Below are 18,869 nucleotides of genomic sequence, written 5' to 3'. Positions count from 1 at the left end.
CTCTTGACACCTCGTGATTAGTCACTTGGCAGCCAGTGCTGGTCGATCATCAGTATCATCAGGAGAGCTTCTTTCTCCTTTAGAGCAGCAGTGGAGGCTGGTTCTGACGATCATGTGATCTGCATGCAGCTGCCTGCGAGGCAACGATTACTGTCAGCAAATAGGCTGACATGCAAGGCAGCAGCAACAGCACCAGCTGTGGCTGTGCCCTCAGATGCCGGCAGGCTGTCAGCAGAGGACAGGACAGCCCTCGCCCAGGAGTTGGGCTACAGAACCATTGGGGCTGACCTCCCCAACGATGTCACACTGACACAAGTGATCTCATCGCTGCCAAAGGAGGTGCGTGGCACCTGGATCCCCAACAAATAAATTGGTATCTGCTGGCTGCCTTAGATCACCTGCTATTGCTCGTTTCTGTTTGTTTCTCTGCAGATTATTGCAGAATTGCGTAGTGGCTCGGTTGCTGTGTTACGATGTGAGATTGATTGGGAACGCAGGTGTTTGAGATCAACCCCTTGAGAGCATGGGGCGCTGTGGCCACTACTGTTGTGAGCGTGGCGCTCAGTGTCTACCTCATCTCCATCTCTCCCTGGTACATGCTGCCTTTCGCATGGGCCTTTGCCGGCACAGCTTGGACCGGGGTGAGCCACTGTTCCCTTCTGGCGTTCAAAACACATATTTGCTGTATATCAATGCTGACGGCCCCTTGCACTGTCAGACCCGACAACCAACTGGAAGCTCCTTTGATCTGTACCTTTGTGCTTGCTTCGGTTGATTGGTGTTCAATCTTGGTGCTGTCTCATCCCCAAATATGAGAGAGGAATGTTGACCTGAGATGGTGATTGTGCAGCTGTTTGTGGTGGGCCACGACTGCGGCCACCGCAGCTTCAGCAAGAACAAGCTGGTGGAGGACATTGTGGGCACGCTCATGTTCATGCCGCTGATCTACCCTTTTGAGCCCTGGCGCATCAAGCACAACCACCACCACGCCCACACCAACAAGTGCGCCACCACTGCCCCGCTCAATCTGCAACAATGTTCAGGATCTCACATGCGCGCATCAACCAGCATGCAGAACACAAATCCCTACACGGTAATCAAATTAATGGCAGCAGCACCTTTACACATCCCTGGACAGCCAATTGGTTGCTATATCTGCAGCATTCACAAGTTCAGGGTCCACAAGCTTGCTGATTGTAATTGTGATGGTGCAGGCTGGTGGAGGACACGGCGTGGCACCCTGCAGGCAAGGCGGAGCTGGAGAAGTGGGGAACAGTGCAGAAGACGCTGTTCAAGGTGTTCCTGGGATCGCCCCTCAAGCTGTGGGCCTCCGTCGGCCACTGGTGGCTCTGGCACTTCAACCTCGACCTCTACACCCAGAAGCAGAAGCCCCGGGTGCGCATTTGATCTTCTTGCCTCTGTACCGCTGATCTGGTGTGCCTTATGAAGCCTCTGCTGATATGAGGGGTCGGTCTGCAACCTTGCTTGGAGTCTGCCTCAGCTGTGTGACACGTCAGCGTATTGGGTGGACCAAGTTTTAATCTTTTGAGCCGCAATTGTTAGATCTCTGACATGCGCGGTGGCAATGTGCAGGTGCTGGTGTCTCTGGCGGCCGTTGCAGCTTTCGCATTCATTGGAATCCCCACGATCGGATATTTCACAGGGCTGGCGGGCGTGGCCAAGTACTGGCTCATGCCCTGGTTGGGCTACCACTTCTGGATGTCCACCTTCACGGTGGTGCACCACACCGCGCCCCACATCCCCTTCAAGCCCGCCGGCGAGTGGAACGCCGCCAAGGCCCAGCTCTCCGGCACAGTGCACTGCGACTACCCCCGCTGGTGCGCTCCTGCTTGCCATGCTCCTCTCTCACTGTTGCCCATATGCATGCCTTCTAATCGTGCACAGCGCTGATTCAAATTAGTGTTGAGGAATGCTGGAAGGAGCATGGAGGAGAGGGTTTTGCACATTGGCCATGTCCTGGGGGTGTGTAGATTGCACCGATGGTACCCAGACACTGAGCGGTGCATAATCTGGTGATTCCGTGGTCAGATGCTGACGAGGTTGTTTTTGTGCAGGGTGGAGTTCCTTTGCCACGACATCAACGTGCACGTTCCCCACCACGTGAACAGCAAGATCCCCTGGTACAACCTGCGCGCGGCCACCGACTCCCTCCGCCAGAATTGGGGCCAGGTGTGCACCCAAGCCCTTTGCTGCACAGCACGCACTCAAACAGAGAGAAAGCTGATATCCTATTGCCCAGCTAACTTTTCCAGTTTTGCTAGGAATATTGGGATATTGGGAATGGATCTAATATTACCTTGCTTGTCCTGGAGTGTGTCTCAGGAATTGCTGCACTCTGTGTTGTGTTTTGAAAAGCAATTTACATGGCTCTTATCTGTTGCGTTCGTTTGGTGCAGTACATGACGGAGGCGTCGTGGAACTGGCGGATGATGAAGTACATCTTCACAGAGCTGCACGTTTACGACGAGGAGCAGAACTACGTGCCCTTCGACTACGAGAAGGAGGAGCCCTTCTACTGGATCCAGCGCAAGGTCCTCCCCAGCACCATGTAGACGCGCATGCGCACAGCTGCGCACAGCTCCGCGCCAGCGTGGACTGCTCTGGAGATCGGCAGACAGATCTTTCTTGCCCACCAGGTGTAAATTCCATGCACCTGGTGGGCTGCATGGCACAGAGTGGCGCTATTGTGGATGGCACCTGCAATGTCTTCAACATGGTGCAGAAGCCATAGGTGCAGACTGTGGGAGGAATGATCATGAGGGGGTTGTGGCAGGAACGGGTTAGATACAGACGGAAACTAGTCTGACTGGAAATCCAGGACCAAGGGGGATTGGGGGAGAGCCGATGCACTGTTGACCTGGCTGGAATTGAAGCATTTGCCGTGTTAGGAGTACTGCAGTCAATGCTGTGGGCATGTCGCAGGAAGCAATGTGCAGAGTGCAGCAAGAGTTATGTCGGTTGCCCTGGCTTTGGGACATTAGAATTGGGCTGACACATTCAGCAAAACAGCTGCAGGGGATCCTGGGAAATGGTGCCTAATTGCAGAAACAAATGAGTGTAGGCAAGCTAAATTTGGTTGGATGCCCTGAGCTGTGCACGCACCGTATTCTTTGGCAGCTGCCACACGGGTTGCCAATGATTCATCTTTCGGCAGGGAATTATGAAGGTATGTTGGGCAAATTTGTCTAGCCTGCTCATTGATAGCTGAGTAAATTTTTAGCTGAGCAGCAGGGAGATTTGTACGAGAGATTGTTGCCCTGGCGATTTGAGCTATCAAAGAGGCAGGACATCAGTGGGAGTTGGACTTCAACGCTATGAATTCATTATCCGCATCTAGCATGTTTTCTCAGAGGTTGCATGTTGACATGACAGCGGGACATTGTGCTAACTTCTTTGTATCAACACGGTTGCATGTTTCGCGAGAGTGGATCGTGAAGTAGTTTGAGAGCTGGCAGGGACTCTATTTGTCCGTAGCACTTTCTCAGTGTATTGTAATAGTCGCAGCAAGGAAAATTGAAATCAGATGCTGGCTCAATATACCTGCGTGCGCCGCATACTCTTGAGATCATCTCAACCGTCTCGTGGTCAGTGCCACAGCGGCAAGTGTCCGTCAAAAGCATCACAACTGACTAAATTCATCTGTTCTGATACTACACCCATGGGCCAGTCCACTGCGCCAAAGCAAGAACGCCCAGCATGATTCCACTGCGGGCATGTGAGGCAACCTTATTCAAACAACAAATTCTGATATGACCATAATATTGCCGATACCCCTGCGCTGTAAGGGGTAGCGCCTCGACATCGTTTGCGCCAGGGGCGTGAGCAGCAGCAGGCTGATCCTGGGCATGTTTGCAAATCTCATTCAAATCACATGTTCCAAAGTGACCACAATACCCTCGACACCCTATCAGACCCCGGGGCAGCGCCTCTAAATCATTTGGTGTGGGCTAGCGGGCTGAGCAGCAGGCTGATCTTGGGCATGGCCTTGGGCAGCTCTGCCATGACCGCCTCACGCTGCTGCAGGCTGAGCGCGTCTCCCGCGGCGTTCACATTCGCGATGCACAGCGCCAGCGGGTCCGGCAGCACGCCCTCCGGCCACGTCTGAAAGTAGTTCAGCGCCTGCGCCTGTTTTGGAAGCCCACACACCCTCAGCACACCCCTGATTGCCAATACGCAGCAATATGCCAGACAAGCTCATGTCTTCTCCATGCAAGCGCCGTGCCACAACGCACGCGGCGCATGCATGATGATACAGTATGGGGGCAGGGAGAGGCTCTCGAGGGTGACTCACCGGGAAGAGGTCCAGTTTCTCGGCGGCTGCGGCGCCGATGCGCATGCCGGTGGTCAGGTGCGTCACATGCACCAGGTACGCGTTCGCCACCAGCCTGCATCCCGCAGAAATTACCCGTCGCCCCGACACTTTCCGGGCGATGCACCCATGGCAAGGGAGCGGCAGGAGAACATGGTCTAGGCATTACAGTGCAGCACCTTCCCTGGTTGCTTCCCTCCCGGACATCCACCAAGGAGGCCAAATATAAAGGAAGCTTCAGGCGATGCAGCCTCAGAAGGCCAATTGAGCCCTAAGCAGCTGAGGACACAGCCTCACTGAAGAGGGCTCTATGCAGCAAGTGCAAACAGGCTCTCATGACTAGGGCCCTCAAGTGAAGGCAGCTTCAAACTGCGGTCCCCCAAACCTGAGCGCGGCCTCCTCGATCTCTGCCGCCTCGTCCTCCTCGGTGCAGAGCAGCCCCAGGCGGCACAGGTAGTCTGCGTACGCCTGCGCATTGGGCGAGGGCGCCAGCTCGATTGGCTCCGTCAAAGTGGATGCCTTGGCGATGTTGTTGAGGTCCGCTGCGATCTCTAGCGACCGGTCCAGGCCCCGCTCCTCGCTGAAGCAGCCCAGCGCTGTAAACACCCTCTCCAACAACTCGCTGTCACCTGCCATAGCGCAGGGCACTTTCTCGTCAGAACTCTCGCATTCACTCATGGTGTGTTGCTTGCCCCTCATGCCAGCTTAGCCAGTCCCTTGAGCGGACTTATCTAACATTGGCTGAAGAATTGAAGTCATAGTGACGTACCTGTTGAGAGCTACGGCATGCCTCGGGAAGTATGCATGATTCCTGCTGGGCTTGGTGGTTTGACACAAGGGGCTGCATGCAAGGCAGGCAGCAGCAGCCTCTAGCACCGATAATTCTAGGCACCTGTAGCACTCATAAAAGTCAGGCACATATTTCCACAGGGACTAGCGGGCTCACCGTAGTGCTCAGTGGCGGCCACGGTGACGGCGTCTGCGAGGGCGGCTTCGAGGGCATAGTGGACGGTGTGCATGTCGGCCAGCCACTGGATGTAGCGCTCCTCCCTGAAGCTCCACTTGTGGAACGGCGGCAGCGGCCCCGCTCCCCTCGGCTGCGCCACCTTCAATGCCCCCTGCCTCTGCACGCGCGCCACGACAAATGCTTGTCATGCGGCTGCCAACATGGGGTTCAGGTTCTTTGGCAGGCATGTCCTTTTGTGGTTTCTGATCTTGTGCACGCCCTGACAATGTTCTTAAGGCTCATGCACCAAAGATCGCTCTTAGAGCCACAAAATGCATGTAAAAGACGACCCCACAGGTTTCGTGAGAGCCGCAGCCTTGCGGTCAGAATCTGCATTGCAGCAGCAGGCCGTACCTTGAAAAGGGACACGTGAAGAGCTTGCATGGGAGGGTCCATCGGGTTGTGGTTCTTACAAGGTGAAGACTATGGTTCTGCTTACGGTGCATACAGCTATGATCTAGGCTACCATGTGCAGCAAGGTGGGCAGGACGGCTGCGGCTTGCCTCCAGCTGGGCGAGGCGCCGTGCAAGCTGCTCGTAGAATGGCCGCTCCGGGCCGCCATCGGCCTCAAAGGAGGTCACCTGCAGCGCATCCAGATCCGCAGGCTCGCCGCTCCCCCAGTCGCTCACCTGGCATGTAGCACACAACAGGCTCTCAATTCCTGCTCAGCCTGGATGATTCACTGTGTGCTTCTGCTGTCTTGCTGCCGCCCTGCTTACTTGCCTTCTCAGGGGTTGCAGTTGCAGACCTGTGCTTAGATTCCCCCGAAAAGACATGACCTTGCCTTGATCCAAAGATCCCGGCTGGCGCTGAAGGCACAGGACTGCTCACCTGAGCATAATCCAGCCGCCCCTTTGAGGCTTCCCTGGGGTCGACTGGCCGGGACTTCCTCCCTTCCACCGCCCTCACAGCCCTGTCCACAGCCTGGTGACCACAGACAATCTCATTTGTATCAACTCTTGTGCAGTGACCACCGGCCAATGATACTGCAAAGACAAGACCTGGTGGATTAGATGTGGAGAAGGCTGACCTTGCTGGATGAGCCATCCACTGCCAAGTCACTGTTCTTCTTGCCGCGCTTCTGCTTGTCAGCTGGGAGGTGCTCCTTGGTGGAAGTCTTGCCAAAGCCCTTAGCTGCTGCCAAGCACATATGCTGAACCTTTCCCCTCTCCCAAGGTCCAGCCCTGAGTATTACATGCATTGTAAATAGTACTAATGTGCAGAAAAAGGGTGTATTGAAGTCTCAGGATCTTGGATCACAAGATCAAATTTGTAAAAGATTGTGATGGAGACCCACCTGAAAGGCATTCTTCTAGGCAGCCAGCTTCCCGACAAGGAACGTAAGATGTGGGGATCTGTCATTTAGTCAATGAACGTACTTCTTTTACCTGTAATTCTCGACTGGACCCAGTCGTCAATAAAGCTCTACTAGAGATGTGTCTATGTATATTCTGCCTTGGACAACGATGGCACAATCAATCGAGTTTCTTGGCCTTGTACTCAATGCTGATTAGAATTACAATGGCTTTGTTGTTGACCCTATGCAAGATTTTGCCTGCTTTCAGTTCCCCATCCAAGATCGTCATCTCAAGCGGGCAGGCCCGATGGGACGCTGCGGGTGCCCGTAGTTGGCTCAGCACAATTCGTTTGCTGCACTTGTAAGAACCATTTCTTGCGGTTGACAAGCGCATGCTGGTTACTGGCTTCTATCTGAATATTTACCATCGTACTGACATCACTTGCGATCTACCGTGTGCAAAGGAGACACTTGGGTGAAGATTTGGCGGTATCAGTGGTGACAGGATGAAGAAGAGAAGGGAGAGAGAAGAGCCATGCCACATCTGCCAGCACTATCACGATGTACGCTTTCCTGTCACAGCACAGAATCCCTGAATGGACGGTGCAGAATGTGTGCAAGTTGCTGCTGAACATCAGCACACACCACACAGCTGGGTCTGGAGGGTGATCATGGGGAGACCCCGCGTTGGCTCAAAAGCGATGTCTTTTCATCACATCAGTAATTCTTTGAGAAAGTTATCAGAGGAATGAGGTTCCTCGTGATTGTAGTAACGCCATGGTCACGCAATATTTAGGGTCAAGGAAATGTGGTGCCCCGAAGACTGGTTATAATGCATCTTAGGAAGCATTCGGCTGTGTTGCAACTCATCTGAAAACCAAAAGCTCTCCTGAGGGCTTTTGGAAGGACATCTCAAGCAGGATTGAACAATCGAGATTTGGCATTGCAGTATGAAGGTGGGGAGCAATGCAGCGTGTGTGGCCATCAAATGCCGCAAACAGATGCAGCATCTCAGCAAGCCAGCGCCTACCCGAGCAACATCCTCCCGCAGTTTCTCTACCTTGGCAGCTATGACAATGCGTCAAGATCAGAGCTCCTCAAGACTGTGGGCATAACCCACATCCTGAATGTGCGTGCTGCCATGCCACCTGATGAGAATTCGTTGCTGCCGATAGTGTCAAAGTAATATCACGTCACTGAGCTATGTCATGTGGGGGAGCAGACGGTGCCCTCCTGTCAGCCACTCTACAAAAATTCCTTCACATATCACACAGTCAGCACGTCTCCACCAAGCTTTGAGGAGTGCTTCGAGTTCTTAGGTAAGCATCTGCCAGGACATCTGCCAATGTGTTGGATCTTTTCAAGGTTCATGCTTGCGTTGCCATTCATTCAAGGAACTGATAATGTCTCGTTTGTGATGCAGATTCGGTGTTTGCTGAGAGAGAAAAGGATGGGAAGGATGTAAGAGTGCTTGTGCACTGCATGAAGGGGGTCTCACGGTGCGTAAATCCCATTGCTCTGCCTGACTTTGCTTCTGCCTGGCCACATTTGCAGTCAAGTCTGAGAGTGTAGCAATGCTGCAGGTCGCCTGCGATAGTCATTGGATACCTCATGAAACACCGGAGGTGGCGGCTGTGCGACTCCTACAAATGGGTCAAGGAGCACAGGACCGCCACACAGCTCACGCCAGGTCAGTCTTCTCCATGAACCCTGCTTAACACGACGCCCAAATCATTATACAACCCCGTTTGCCATACATGTCAGTTGTCCCTGATACCTTGATGGTTACAAATGGGAGGTGTGAAATGCCAGCGGTTGTCCTTGTATTCTGTGGCATGTGTGGTTGAGAAATGCACGCTGAGAGCTATGTTAATGCGCAGCTGAGGTGGAAAGACTGCAGAACTTGGAGATCCAGCTGCTGGGCTCGACCTCCACTGGATACACCCCCAGCAGCGCAGCTTCATCAGGCGGTGGCAGCAACAGCGCTGCTCCCTTTGGCCTGTCCACCCATGCAGATTTCCAGTGGGCCTGGCGGTGAGCCCTGCCTCCCCCACAGCTATAAAATCAGACGCTGTCGGGCTCTCAGCCCCCATCTTACTGGGAACTTCTTTGCTTCTATGAGCTTGCCTTGCCATGCTCGCGGCAGAGATCAGCAAAGTTTCGCTGGGGATATGTCAGCAATGTTTACTTCAGAGACAGCCTCCTCTCCCATTTTGGCGCCCGCTATGCCTTGATGCTTGCGCGCTTCTATTGACTGCCTTGTATGTCTGTGCTCCCTTGTGTAAAGTATCAGGCTTTGCGTTCGTATGCCGAGCGAACCTGCTTGCGCAGTGAACGCCAGATTGACATGTTTTTGACAGGGATGCGCCGGCGCCGCCGCCTGCAACCTTCGTTCCATCTCCCATCCAAAGCATCGGCTTTGCGCAGCAGCAGCCGGGAGGGTTTGTGTTTGGTGGCGGCCGGGCGCATGACAGCACAGAGCCTGCTAATAGCGTGGCCATGGAGTCTTAGGAGGGCAGATGACCCACTGTATGTGTCCTGTAACTATTGTCTTGCACGTTCTTCCTTACACATTACTGTTCGGACTTTCGCTGGGTTCGTTTTTAGGGAAATTCTCATCACCTGTGCATATGATGTTTTGGAGTGTGTAACTTTCAGGGTGATGCTCATGCAAGCCATTTGCAGATGACAATAATAGATGAGATGTAGTCTTCCTTAATGTCTGTTACAGCACATTTTCTGACATGATGATGTGCAGAACACTTCAGAATTGTCAGCAGCAGAGGCTTAGTATATCTTGCGCTCCTGTGACTCTGATTTCTAAAAAAATGGGCGGTCATTAAGCGCTGATGTCAACACACATACAGCTTCAGTACTACTGCCCCAGATCAGAAAGCAGCTGTTGCTTGTGGTGGGTGCTCAATGCATCTATGAAGGTGTCCAGGCTAGCTCCACTCAAGACACCCTCGATGCCATGTTCTGTCAGGCCCACTCTGTGATCCGTCACTCTCCCCTGCTCCACAAAACCACAGTCCAGCTGTCAATACCATTGCAGAGGTGAACAGTGGCTGCCCTGCATTCCTGGTGAAACATTTCCGTAAAACACAATGACATAAACTTGCCAATCATACGATATGCATGATTTCGGACATCATGTGTTCGAAATCAGCCAGGACACAGGCATGTGGAAGGAAGAAGAGAGACGGAGAGAAGACATCATGATCTGGATGAACATCCTTCTTGCATGCAGCAAAGTATATGCGCATGCATGCGATGAGTCAGCGGCGCACCTGGGGGAAGTTGTAGGTGCGGATGCGCTCGGAGCGGTCCCCCGACCCGATGAGCCCCTTGCGCTCGGAAGACTGCTCAGCGCGTTGCCGCTGCCGCTGCGCGTCAAACAGCCGCGCACGAAGAATCTTCAGCGCCTTCGCCTTGTTCTTGTGCTGCGACCGCTCGTCCTGCCACCATGCATCAACACTTCAGGGAGCTGCCTTTGATGCTTGCAGTGGTGAAAACCCATTTAGGGCCACATGGGAAAGCAGAGCAAGCCTGCACCAAGAGCATGTTGTCAAAGCAGTTCCAAGATCGAGCACCATCTTACAGTCTCTGCTGTCTTGCTTTGCATGTGCTGTTGCCACTGCCATCCAAGGGTTTGCATGTCTGACAAGAGGACAACTAGGTGTCAGGTGACAGGTGGCGTGCCTGGATGGCGACGACGAGGCCGCTGGGGATGTGAGTGATGCGCACGGCCGAGTTGGTGGTGTTCACGTGCTGGCCGCCCGCGCCGCCCGCCCGGTACGTGTCTATGCGCAGGTCCTCATCCTTCACGCTCACATCCACCTGACAAACAAGCAGAGAATCAGTGACACAAGTGCAACGTACCCTGGCCCTCTCAGCCTCAAAAGAGCGCCTTTGTCCTTTTCCAGCCTTGTAAGCACAACTCTCTGCACGCCTGCCCAGATACCCGGGAACTGGCCACTGCCGATGCCCCTTCCCAGCGAAGTGAAAGGATGATTATGAGACATCGCCATCTCATTGACAGGCACAGCAAGGGTGATCATACTTGACTGCAACTTGACAGCACCGCTGGTCCCCGCACTTGACTTCACAAACATTTCTTCAGTGAAGTGCAGTAATCCGCACTGCCGTAAAAATACAGTCAATCAAGACAAGTAAGGCAGAGTGCACGTCGCGCACATCCTTGGCCGGATGAAATTATCTTTGCAGCCGCCAGAGGTGTGTCAGAAAGAGGCGGTGGGGGAGACATGGCAATCTCATTGGCAAGCAGAGCAATGATTAAGTCAGGGGCATTGACCTGCACCATGGGTGATGTCCTTGGACTGCGCTACCACTCACTGCAATTCCCATAGATTGAGCTTCGGCCCCAGCTCTTCAGCATGCGGCAGGGTTGGATAAAGCAGCCGCCTTGCCAGAGGTGTGAAGGCAAGAATGATACATCATCTTCTTCACAAGCAGAGCAGTATTTCAGTCAGGGCGTGCACCTCATCGGCCTGCGGCATAACAGCAACGGAGGCGGCGCTGGTGTGCACGCGGCCGGAGCTCTCGGTTACGGGCACGCGCTGCACGCGGTGGATGCCGCTCTCCCACTTGAGCGACCCGTATGCACCTCGGCCCGCCACGTTCGCGCTCGCCAGCTTGAAGCCGCCCACATCGCTCTCCGCCATCTCCAGCACCTGCATCGCAGCAGGGACAAACACTCAGAGATCTTCAATCTTTGTATGGCGATGTATGTTTCAGCAGTATGGTTTCTGTCAAGCTTGTGCCCTGGGCATCGCATGCAAGACCCTTTGAGTTCTCTGCACCTATGTCCCAAATGAGTTATCACAAGCGAAATTGCAAGAGCTATACTCCCATCAGTTCGAAGTGTCCAAATACTTCAATGATGGAAGCATGCCCAAGCAATCTCATTTGCGACAACTCTGAAAAAACAAGTTGCAGCGCAGTGATGGTAAGCTGATTGGGCGCGCCCTTCTAATCGACAGATGTAGTCATAATGGGACCAGTAAGCTGCCAGTAGGGGGGGGCTGCACCTCGAACTTCCACCGGCGCAGCTCGGCAAAGCGCTGATACATGCGGAAGAGGTCGCCGGCAAACAGCGCGGCCTCATCGCCACCCGTGCCGGCGCGAACCTCCAGCACGGCGCCCCTCTCGTCCGCCTCGTCCCTGGGCAGCAGCTGGTCCAGCAGCGCCTGCTCTAGTGCCGGCACCTGACGCATGCATGAGGAAGGGGGGTGAAATGCTGCTGACAGTGGCAGACTGTGCAGGAACTCCATGCGTGGGTGACAGTCCTGGCGTGGAGATTTTTGAACGTGCCAAGGTCTTTCAGAACTAACCACGTGCTTATGTGTGTGATGTTGAGGTGGCAGGTCTAGCCGTGGCTTGTGCTAGCCGCCAGGTCTAAGCACGTATGTGGACTGGCATCAAGTCTTGCCATGCGAGTTCAGGGCAAGTCATCTCAGAGCGCATCAAGCCAGTCATGCTGTCTAGTGCTGCAACGCCGTCATCATGGTACTCAGGAGCCCACCTGCTCCTGAAGCACTTGCTGCTCCTCCCTGGCCAGCTTCCGCATGTCCTCATCCTCGCCGCTGGTCAGGCCTTCCAGCCCTTTGGCTTCGTCTAGCAGCCTCTGCAGCGCATTGTAGGCCTCCACAGCAGGTGTCAGCTCTCCCAGCTCCACGTTCAGCGCTGTCAACTCCTGCTGAGGCAGGCTGTTCATATGCTCTCCTGCAGCATGTGCCCTTCATAACCACCATGTGGAGCTGTCTTTAACCCTCCCTGCATGCCATGTGATTATGTGGCCTGTAGGCACAGTAGGGCTGGGCACATACATTTGAGCCAAAAGTGTCTGGGATTGAGCTGGCAGCTTGTGCTCACCTGAAAGCTGTGTGCAGAGCTCCTCATGCCGGGCTTTGAGCCTCTCAAGCCGCTCCTTCGCTCCAGCAGTGATGGCTGAGGTGAAGGACCGCCGTGCAAAGCTGAAAGGCTGCGGCAAGGCAGTGGAATGGCGGAGTGCAGCAGCCGATGGAGCACCAGCTGAAAAATGCCTCAAAGACTCCTTCAGGTGTCTGGCTGCTGATCGCCTCGAGCACTGGTGCGCGTGACACAAATACTCTTGCTGCGGGGGATGTCGCTGTGTATTGAAGCTCTGCTCAATCGCAGTATGGGTCTGTTTCTCGATTTGGCTGGACCCATCTTGCATGCTTGGATCTATGAAAGCGCATCTGTACCAGTCCAAGAGGCTTCGCAATTGTTGTAAAGCTTTCGGCCGTTCATGAATCTTTCTAGTGCATTGGAACCAGATCGAGTTCAGATCGACGAGAGTCTCAATCCTGCAGCAGAAAGTTTGTCCTGAGGAATACAGCGATGATCTGAAAACCTTCACCTCAGATGATACTATCATAAGAATTCTTTAGGATCAGTGCGTAGATAGTGTGAAAAGGGGACAGCTCCTGGAATATCGTTTCCTCACTTACCAGCAGATCGAATCAGGCCATCTGGCAAGGATTTGCAGGCCCCTCATACTCCCGTGCTTGCTCCCTTTCTCTTACTCCAAATTAATTTTACAACCTATTGATATTTGGTGTACGCACAAGTTTTGCGATTCCTTCTGCCGCATGCCAAGATGGGCATCGATGAAGCCTAGTTAAGCTGCAGAGGTTCGCTACTTATAATTTCGAAAACAGCAGCTTTGCGAGCGTCGTACAGGAACGACTCTCCTGGGGTATTCCAACTGGGGGGTAAGATCCCAGTCCCCGCACCACGTACTCAGAAGGTCATGGGATCGAGTCGCTGGACGCTCATTCGTCTTTTACATGTTTTTGCTTTTTTGGGGGGGGTGTATTGCATCATGAACTTTCGAATGCGGCGAGAGGTTACAGGAGGATTCCATTGAATGCCACTGAGACGTGCCATGTTGATCTCCTGGTTATGCCTGAAGCCTTATGAGTTCCCACGCATGGCAGGAGATTCCGATATTTTCAGGCCTGAGGGTTCATATCGCACAGCCCACCCATGCCGCATGCGGCATCATGCTGTCACCTTGCAACATTACAGAACTGCCGCTCTCTGAGCGCCAGAATCAAGATATCCAAGAGGCAATTGCCCTACCACGCAGTCCCATGTTGTGCCCGTGCGGCCTCCCTCACACTTTAATTTTACTTTTGCTTCTTGAACTTCTATACTGTTGAGGACTGAAGTCAGTCCAATTGATACAGTCCAAAACAGTAGCGATTGGCCCATAGCAGGAAGCACCCCGTCTCAAGATCGCTGAAGCAGCGCAGTGATAGTAATAGTGGCCACAAGTATCACGAATGCAATGACAGAGTTTCCATTGCAATTATCCAGAGATGTCACGCAGGCAGATTGTGGTCCTGATACACTCTTGCATTGATGGGATTCAATAAATTTCAGTTCTGACAGTCAGCTACCTATCCCCTGGTAAGCGCCATGATTTCATGTGCTCCAATTGCGTCCAAAATCAGCCAAATTGGAATGACTCCAATACTTAGACTCCAATACTGTTTTCGAAGAAAAGGATTTCAGCATTTGAGAGGCTCTCCCTCCACAAGCTTGCCGCCCCGGTACTTGCGAGTGGTTTGGGTCATTGTCACAAACTCCTCGGCACTGGACGGGTGGATGCCCACGGTTGCATCCAGCTGCGGCTTTGTGATGCCCGCATACAAGGCTGCTGCGAAGCCCTGCATGCATGAAACACAGCCCTCCGTTGACATGACTCTGCTGCTACAGAGAGACGTGCTCCAGAGAACTGGCCTTGAACAACCAAGTCTTGCAGTCTTGAAGATTGCTTTCCAGCCGCAGTGGTGCAAGTGCACAGCTGTTGTCATTGACTGTTGAGGTTTGCAGGGGCGCACTTGCAAGATTTCTGCCGCTTCTGCGCCGACCATGTGAAAGCCGACCACTTTCTTGTCCTTGGCGGACACCACCACCTTGACAAACTCCTTCACATCCTTGCGCCCCAGCGTGTTCTTCATGGGCCTGCACACAATTTCAAATTTGAATTCTATTCATCCGGCAGAATGATGAATTTGCAAACAGCTTTTAGGATCTATTCATTTGGCACCCCTGACATGAGCTGCAGTCGCAATGCAAGACGCCACCGCATGACATTGAAGGTTGTGCGATGCACAGCAATGCAACAATATTTTTTTCAGATCCACGGGTGCTCGGTTCCTGCAGGAGAAATATGGATGTAACTACTGGGTTTCTCACGTGGATTTTGAAGTGTAGATGTCCACATCCTGATACTCCTCAACTGCAGCGTCCTCCTTCTTTCCCACATACGCCAGCTGTGGGCTGGAGAACACCACGCTGGGAACTGCTGTGTAGTCAGGCTTCACATCCCCCTCATCCCTGCCAACCCACCATCGGTAAATTGTTACTACGGTACTTGTATCACCTTGCATGCTTATGATTGATTCAAGGCCCAAACGCTGCTCCTGCCAAGGACAAGGTCTGGTGGCAGACAAGCTGAACGAAGGGCTGGGCCATATATTCTGCATGCATGCTTTACCAGTAGGCAAAGGCACATGGGATGATAGGGCTATTGTGCAGAGCAGAGGCAGTTCTCCTCTGCGTGGAGAGGGACCATCGTGCATGCGTGGGGGACTTGAACAGGCTCACCCAAACAGGTGCTTGGCGAGCGCGCTGCCCTCCATGCGGGCGACAGGTGTCAAGGGGATTCTATTAGTCACATCCCCAATGCCCCAGATGCTGGGCACGCTCACACTCCTGCTGAACTCATCCACCTGCATTCCCACAGTCCAAGCTTCATCACGCCTTACAGTCAATAGATCTGGTGCAGGAGATACTTGCAGGAAACAAGTTTGCACATGTTTGGTTCGCAAAACAGGTTGTCACCTTTAGACCGCCCTTTTCGTCGATCTCTGCCCCAACATTCTCCAAGCCAATGTTCTGTGTCTTGGGCTTCCGCCCAGTGGCCATCAGCACCTGCCAACAACAGCCACAGTCCAAATCTTCATCCCAAGCCCCCATCAAGCATTCAATATCACCACTCACAGCACATCTTCGTACACCCTGACGTATATCTATATGGGAGCAGCATGTCATGCCATGCGGTGCAAGCTGTGAACCAAACCTGATCGACATCCTCAATGTCAAAGGGATCTCCATCCCTCTTGTACGGCTCTACGCGCACGGTCAGCTTCCCATCAGCCCCTCTGGACACCTTCGTGGGCGAGCTCTGCCCGTAAACATGGAGGCCTCTCAGCTTGTACTGCTCCATGACAAATGCGCACGCCTCCCTGTCAAACCCAGCCAGGGGCAGGTCCTGCAGCACAGGTGTATCTTGTCAGTCATTAATCCACCAGAGCCACATCGTTAGGGAGATGCCCTTGTCTAAAAGGCACCATTGAAATATCTCATGGGGTTTTTGACTGTTTGCAGGGGCCAGCGAGGAGGACATCATGGTCATGCTCCTCGAGTGCAACAAGGATGCATAGTCTTACACTTCTGCATAACTCAACAAGATGGGGCTGAGCAGCACCTGGCGCACAACGAGGTAGACTTCTGTGCCAAGGTTGTTGAAGATGGACGCCTGCTCGCAGCCAATGTAGCCGCCGCCCACAACCACCAGCCTGCAGAGACAGTTGCATCATACAGCACTGGTAATTTCGCAACACTATCAAGAGGAATAAGATAGCAGCAAAGCAGAGGCTTCATGCGAACATCTTCTACTACAACTTGTAGGCGGGCAGGGTGTTGCACAATTCTCTGGGCAAGAATGGTGAGGATCGTACTTTTTGGGGAGCTCATCCAGATTGAGGACATGATCGCTGGTGATGGCATAGTCCCTCGCCCCATCAATGGGTGGAATGCTGGCTGCACCCCCCGTTGCGACCAGGATGTTCTTCGCCTGCAAGATTTCCAGAGAGATCAGATATCAGAAACTAATCTGCCAGGGATGACGACGCACGGCCCCTGAAAGGCAGCCTTCGCCAGAGACATGAACCTTGAGGCCTTGCAAGTACACCTAGCTCAATAGCACAACGATAATGTGTCAGATGTCGACAGCTTCTCAACGATAGGTGGTGCTTGGCACAACAGGTGGTGCTCGGCAGTAGCCAGATAAACTTTGCCTTTTGGAGTTTAAATCTCACCCTGTACTGCTTTCCGTTGACCTCGACAGTGTTGGGGTCTACGATTCGCGCACGCCCCTCAATGAACTCGACATTGGCCTTCTTCAGGTTGTCCATGTACAGATCGCTCAGCCGCTCTAGCTCGCGCCGCTTGTTGCTCTGCAGCTTCTCCCAGCTCAGTTGAGGCGGCCCCTCCACCTCCCACCTGACCATGCCATTCCCATCAGTAGAAATTGCCGTTACTAAAGTGCTGTGCCCCGTTCTACGGCGCCCACATGCGATTGCTCAGACTCTGTCGTGCAGATCAGGGCATCGCAATGATGCGCACCGACCACAGGAATTAGCAGAAGTGAGTCAGATGGGTAAGGCTCAACAATGTGCCAGGCAATGCACGCAGGTGACATGCAGGTGAATTGGCATGATGCTTTGGCTGGTGGGCTGCGGCAGTACCCAAAGCTGGCCGCATCCTGCACGTCCTCAGCAAAGAGCCCAGCCAGGGCCATGAGCTTTTTGGGGACGCAGCCGCGCAGCACACAAGTGCCGCCAGTGCCGCCCTTCTCATCGCTGGAGATCAGGTCTCTCGGCAGCTCACACAAGCCCACCTTTGCGCCTGAATGACCCAGATGAAGCTCCCTTCATTGGTTCATCAAATCTGCGTTTCAAGCAATTTCTACAATCGACCTGGTAGGCACCAGGAACATGCCAGGCATTGCAGTTGAGAGTGTGTCTCACCAAGGCCAGCGCTGTATCTGGCTGCTCGTACTCCAGCGCTGCCTCCGCCAATGGTGAAAAGATCAAAATCAAATTCGGCGCCATTTTCTTGCGAGGCGCGCGTAGCGACCTTGCGCCAAATCCCAGCTGGCAGTGACACCCGATGGATCAGTCAGCAGTGTGTGAGAGCGCTGCAGACCCTCAATCGTCAAGATGAACTGGTATGTGATCGCTATAGTGTTGATAATTCTTAGCACATAAAATACCTGGAGCACGTAGTACTGCAGAGTCCACCATTCCTGGGAAATAGTGCCCCTTCCTGAGAGCTACCTGTAAAGATTAGGGCATGGTAAATCATTTGAATGCGATGAAAACTCGACGCGTAATAAGAGCGACGCAGGAAACGGTGGACATCTGTGTCTACAGATGGGCATGCACAGGCACATGCATGTGCGAAGAGAAATGGCCCATCGATGTCTAGATGCCATAAACAGGTTATCTTTATACTTGCTAGGATAATATGATAATATCACATTTTTTTTTCTAGATAAGGATTACATACGTTGCAGAACGGTCCACGAAGACAGATCCGCATGGGGCAAAGCTTGGCGATTTCCCAGAATGGGTGTTTGTGAAAGAGTATTAACACACGATATATAAATAACGATGGAATGAAGAGTAAGATACGATTACATATATATTGATTAGAAAGGTCTGAATCTGAAGATGAAGTGATTATTGGGACGATCCCAAAATAGAAGCACGCCCCCTTCCAGCAAGTGACGTGGCAAAGCAGAAGGCAGCATTCTTCCATGCATGCCACGCTGCATGTCATAGCCACACAGGCACACTCTTTATGTGCACCACTCCACTTTCCAAAGAAGTCCTTAAGCTTTATTCTTAAGCAGCGCGCCCCCAGGTCAAATAATTATTTTATAAAAATAAGTTTTAACAGTTTCAATTGCAAGCAAGTTGCCTAATTATAATTGCCAGTGGCTCTCCGGCCCTAGGGCCTGTACCATTAGCCAAGCAATATCCACTTGGGCATATCAAGAGTCCTTGGCTGCGTCATAAGACATGCTTCCAATTATCGGGTGATTTCTCACGCCCACCACCTGCATCATGATTAGATATCACATGAGAGCCACACCTTGCGCAATTGCAGGAGAACATGCACTGACTGCATTAAAATCAGAACACTGAGCAATTTTGGAAATGTCATGGATGAGGGAAGAAGACTCGGGCACGCGCCGGAAGCAGCAGACCTTGTCAGTGAACTTGACGCCAAACTTGGCTGCAACTGTGTACTGATATCGCCTGCCTTCTATCGCCATCCCTGCAGGGGCAGACTAATGCTATTCATGACCAGAAGATCATTGTCAATGGATG

The 18,869-nt window shown here is 53.0% G+C and overlaps 5 protein-coding genes across 5 annotated transcripts; 2 read left to right on the top strand and 3 right to left on the bottom strand.

The window, feature by feature from the left end:
• Nucleotides 1–123: 123 nt before the first annotated feature.
• Nucleotides 124–2,573, top strand: COCSUDRAFT_14906 (chloroplast w6 desaturase; the record flags this gene model as incomplete). Its single annotated transcript, XM_005648719.1, has 7 exons — nt 124–339; nt 498–641; nt 851–1,002; nt 1,215–1,395; nt 1,594–1,838; nt 2,076–2,190; nt 2,418–2,573. 7 exons carry the CDS (start codon nt 124–126, stop codon nt 2,571–2,573), a joined length of 1,209 nt encoding a protein of 402 aa, XP_005648776.1.
• Nucleotides 2,574–3,507: 934 nt separating this feature from the next.
• COCSUDRAFT_65803 (hypothetical protein) lies at nt 3,508–6,486 on the bottom strand (the record flags this gene model as incomplete). Its single annotated transcript, XM_005648718.1, has 8 exons — nt 3,508–4,146; nt 4,313–4,406; nt 4,716–4,959; nt 5,277–5,454; nt 5,632–5,666; nt 5,803–5,965; nt 6,168–6,260; nt 6,367–6,486. 8 exons carry the CDS (start codon nt 6,484–6,486, stop codon nt 3,955–3,957), a joined length of 1,119 nt encoding a protein of 372 aa, XP_005648775.1. The 3' UTR covers nt 3,508–3,954.
• Nucleotides 6,487–7,621: 1,135 nt separating this feature from the next.
• On the top strand, nt 7,622–9,144 carry COCSUDRAFT_41499 (phosphatases II; the record flags this gene model as incomplete). Its single annotated transcript, XM_005648717.1, has 6 exons — nt 7,622–7,762; nt 7,856–7,952; nt 8,057–8,132; nt 8,217–8,323; nt 8,514–8,667; nt 8,994–9,144. The coding sequence occupies 6 exons, from the start codon at nt 7,622–7,624 to the stop codon at nt 9,142–9,144; spliced, it is 726 nt and encodes a 241-aa protein (XP_005648774.1).
• Nucleotides 9,145–9,508: 364 nt separating this feature from the next.
• Nucleotides 9,509–12,370, bottom strand: COCSUDRAFT_15083 (protein chain release factor A; the record flags this gene model as incomplete). Its single annotated transcript, XM_005648716.1, has 6 exons — nt 9,509–9,649; nt 9,924–10,110; nt 10,325–10,473; nt 11,136–11,327; nt 11,685–11,861; nt 12,179–12,370. The coding sequence occupies 6 exons, from the start codon at nt 12,368–12,370 to the stop codon at nt 9,509–9,511; spliced, it is 1,038 nt and encodes a 345-aa protein (XP_005648773.1).
• A 1,319-nt stretch (nt 12,371–13,689) lies between these two features.
• Nucleotides 13,690–18,186, bottom strand: COCSUDRAFT_23349 (FAD/NAD(P)-binding domain-containing protein). The gene is made up of 13 exons (XM_005648715.1): nt 18,043–18,186; nt 17,747–17,810; nt 17,502–17,627; nt 17,220–17,379; nt 16,791–16,974; nt 16,431–16,546; nt 16,178–16,268; nt 15,770–15,961; nt 15,532–15,621; nt 15,295–15,419; nt 14,884–15,024; nt 14,526–14,649; nt 13,690–14,351 (listed from the first exon to the last, which is right to left on the bottom strand). The coding sequence occupies exons 1-13, from the start codon at nt 18,073–18,075 to the stop codon at nt 14,193–14,195; spliced, it is 1,605 nt and encodes a 534-aa protein (XP_005648772.1). The 5' UTR covers nt 18,076–18,186; the 3' UTR covers nt 13,690–14,192.
• Between the last annotated feature and the right edge of the window lie 683 nt (nt 18,187–18,869).

The sequence above is a fragment of the Coccomyxa subellipsoidea genome, assembly GCF_000258705.1.
Source record: "Coccomyxa subellipsoidea C-169, whole genome shotgun sequence".
NCBI classification, from domain to species: domain Eukaryota; kingdom Viridiplantae; phylum Chlorophyta; class Trebouxiophyceae; family Coccomyxaceae; genus Coccomyxa; species Coccomyxa subellipsoidea.
This window is presented reverse-complemented; position numbering and strand designations above follow the sequence as displayed.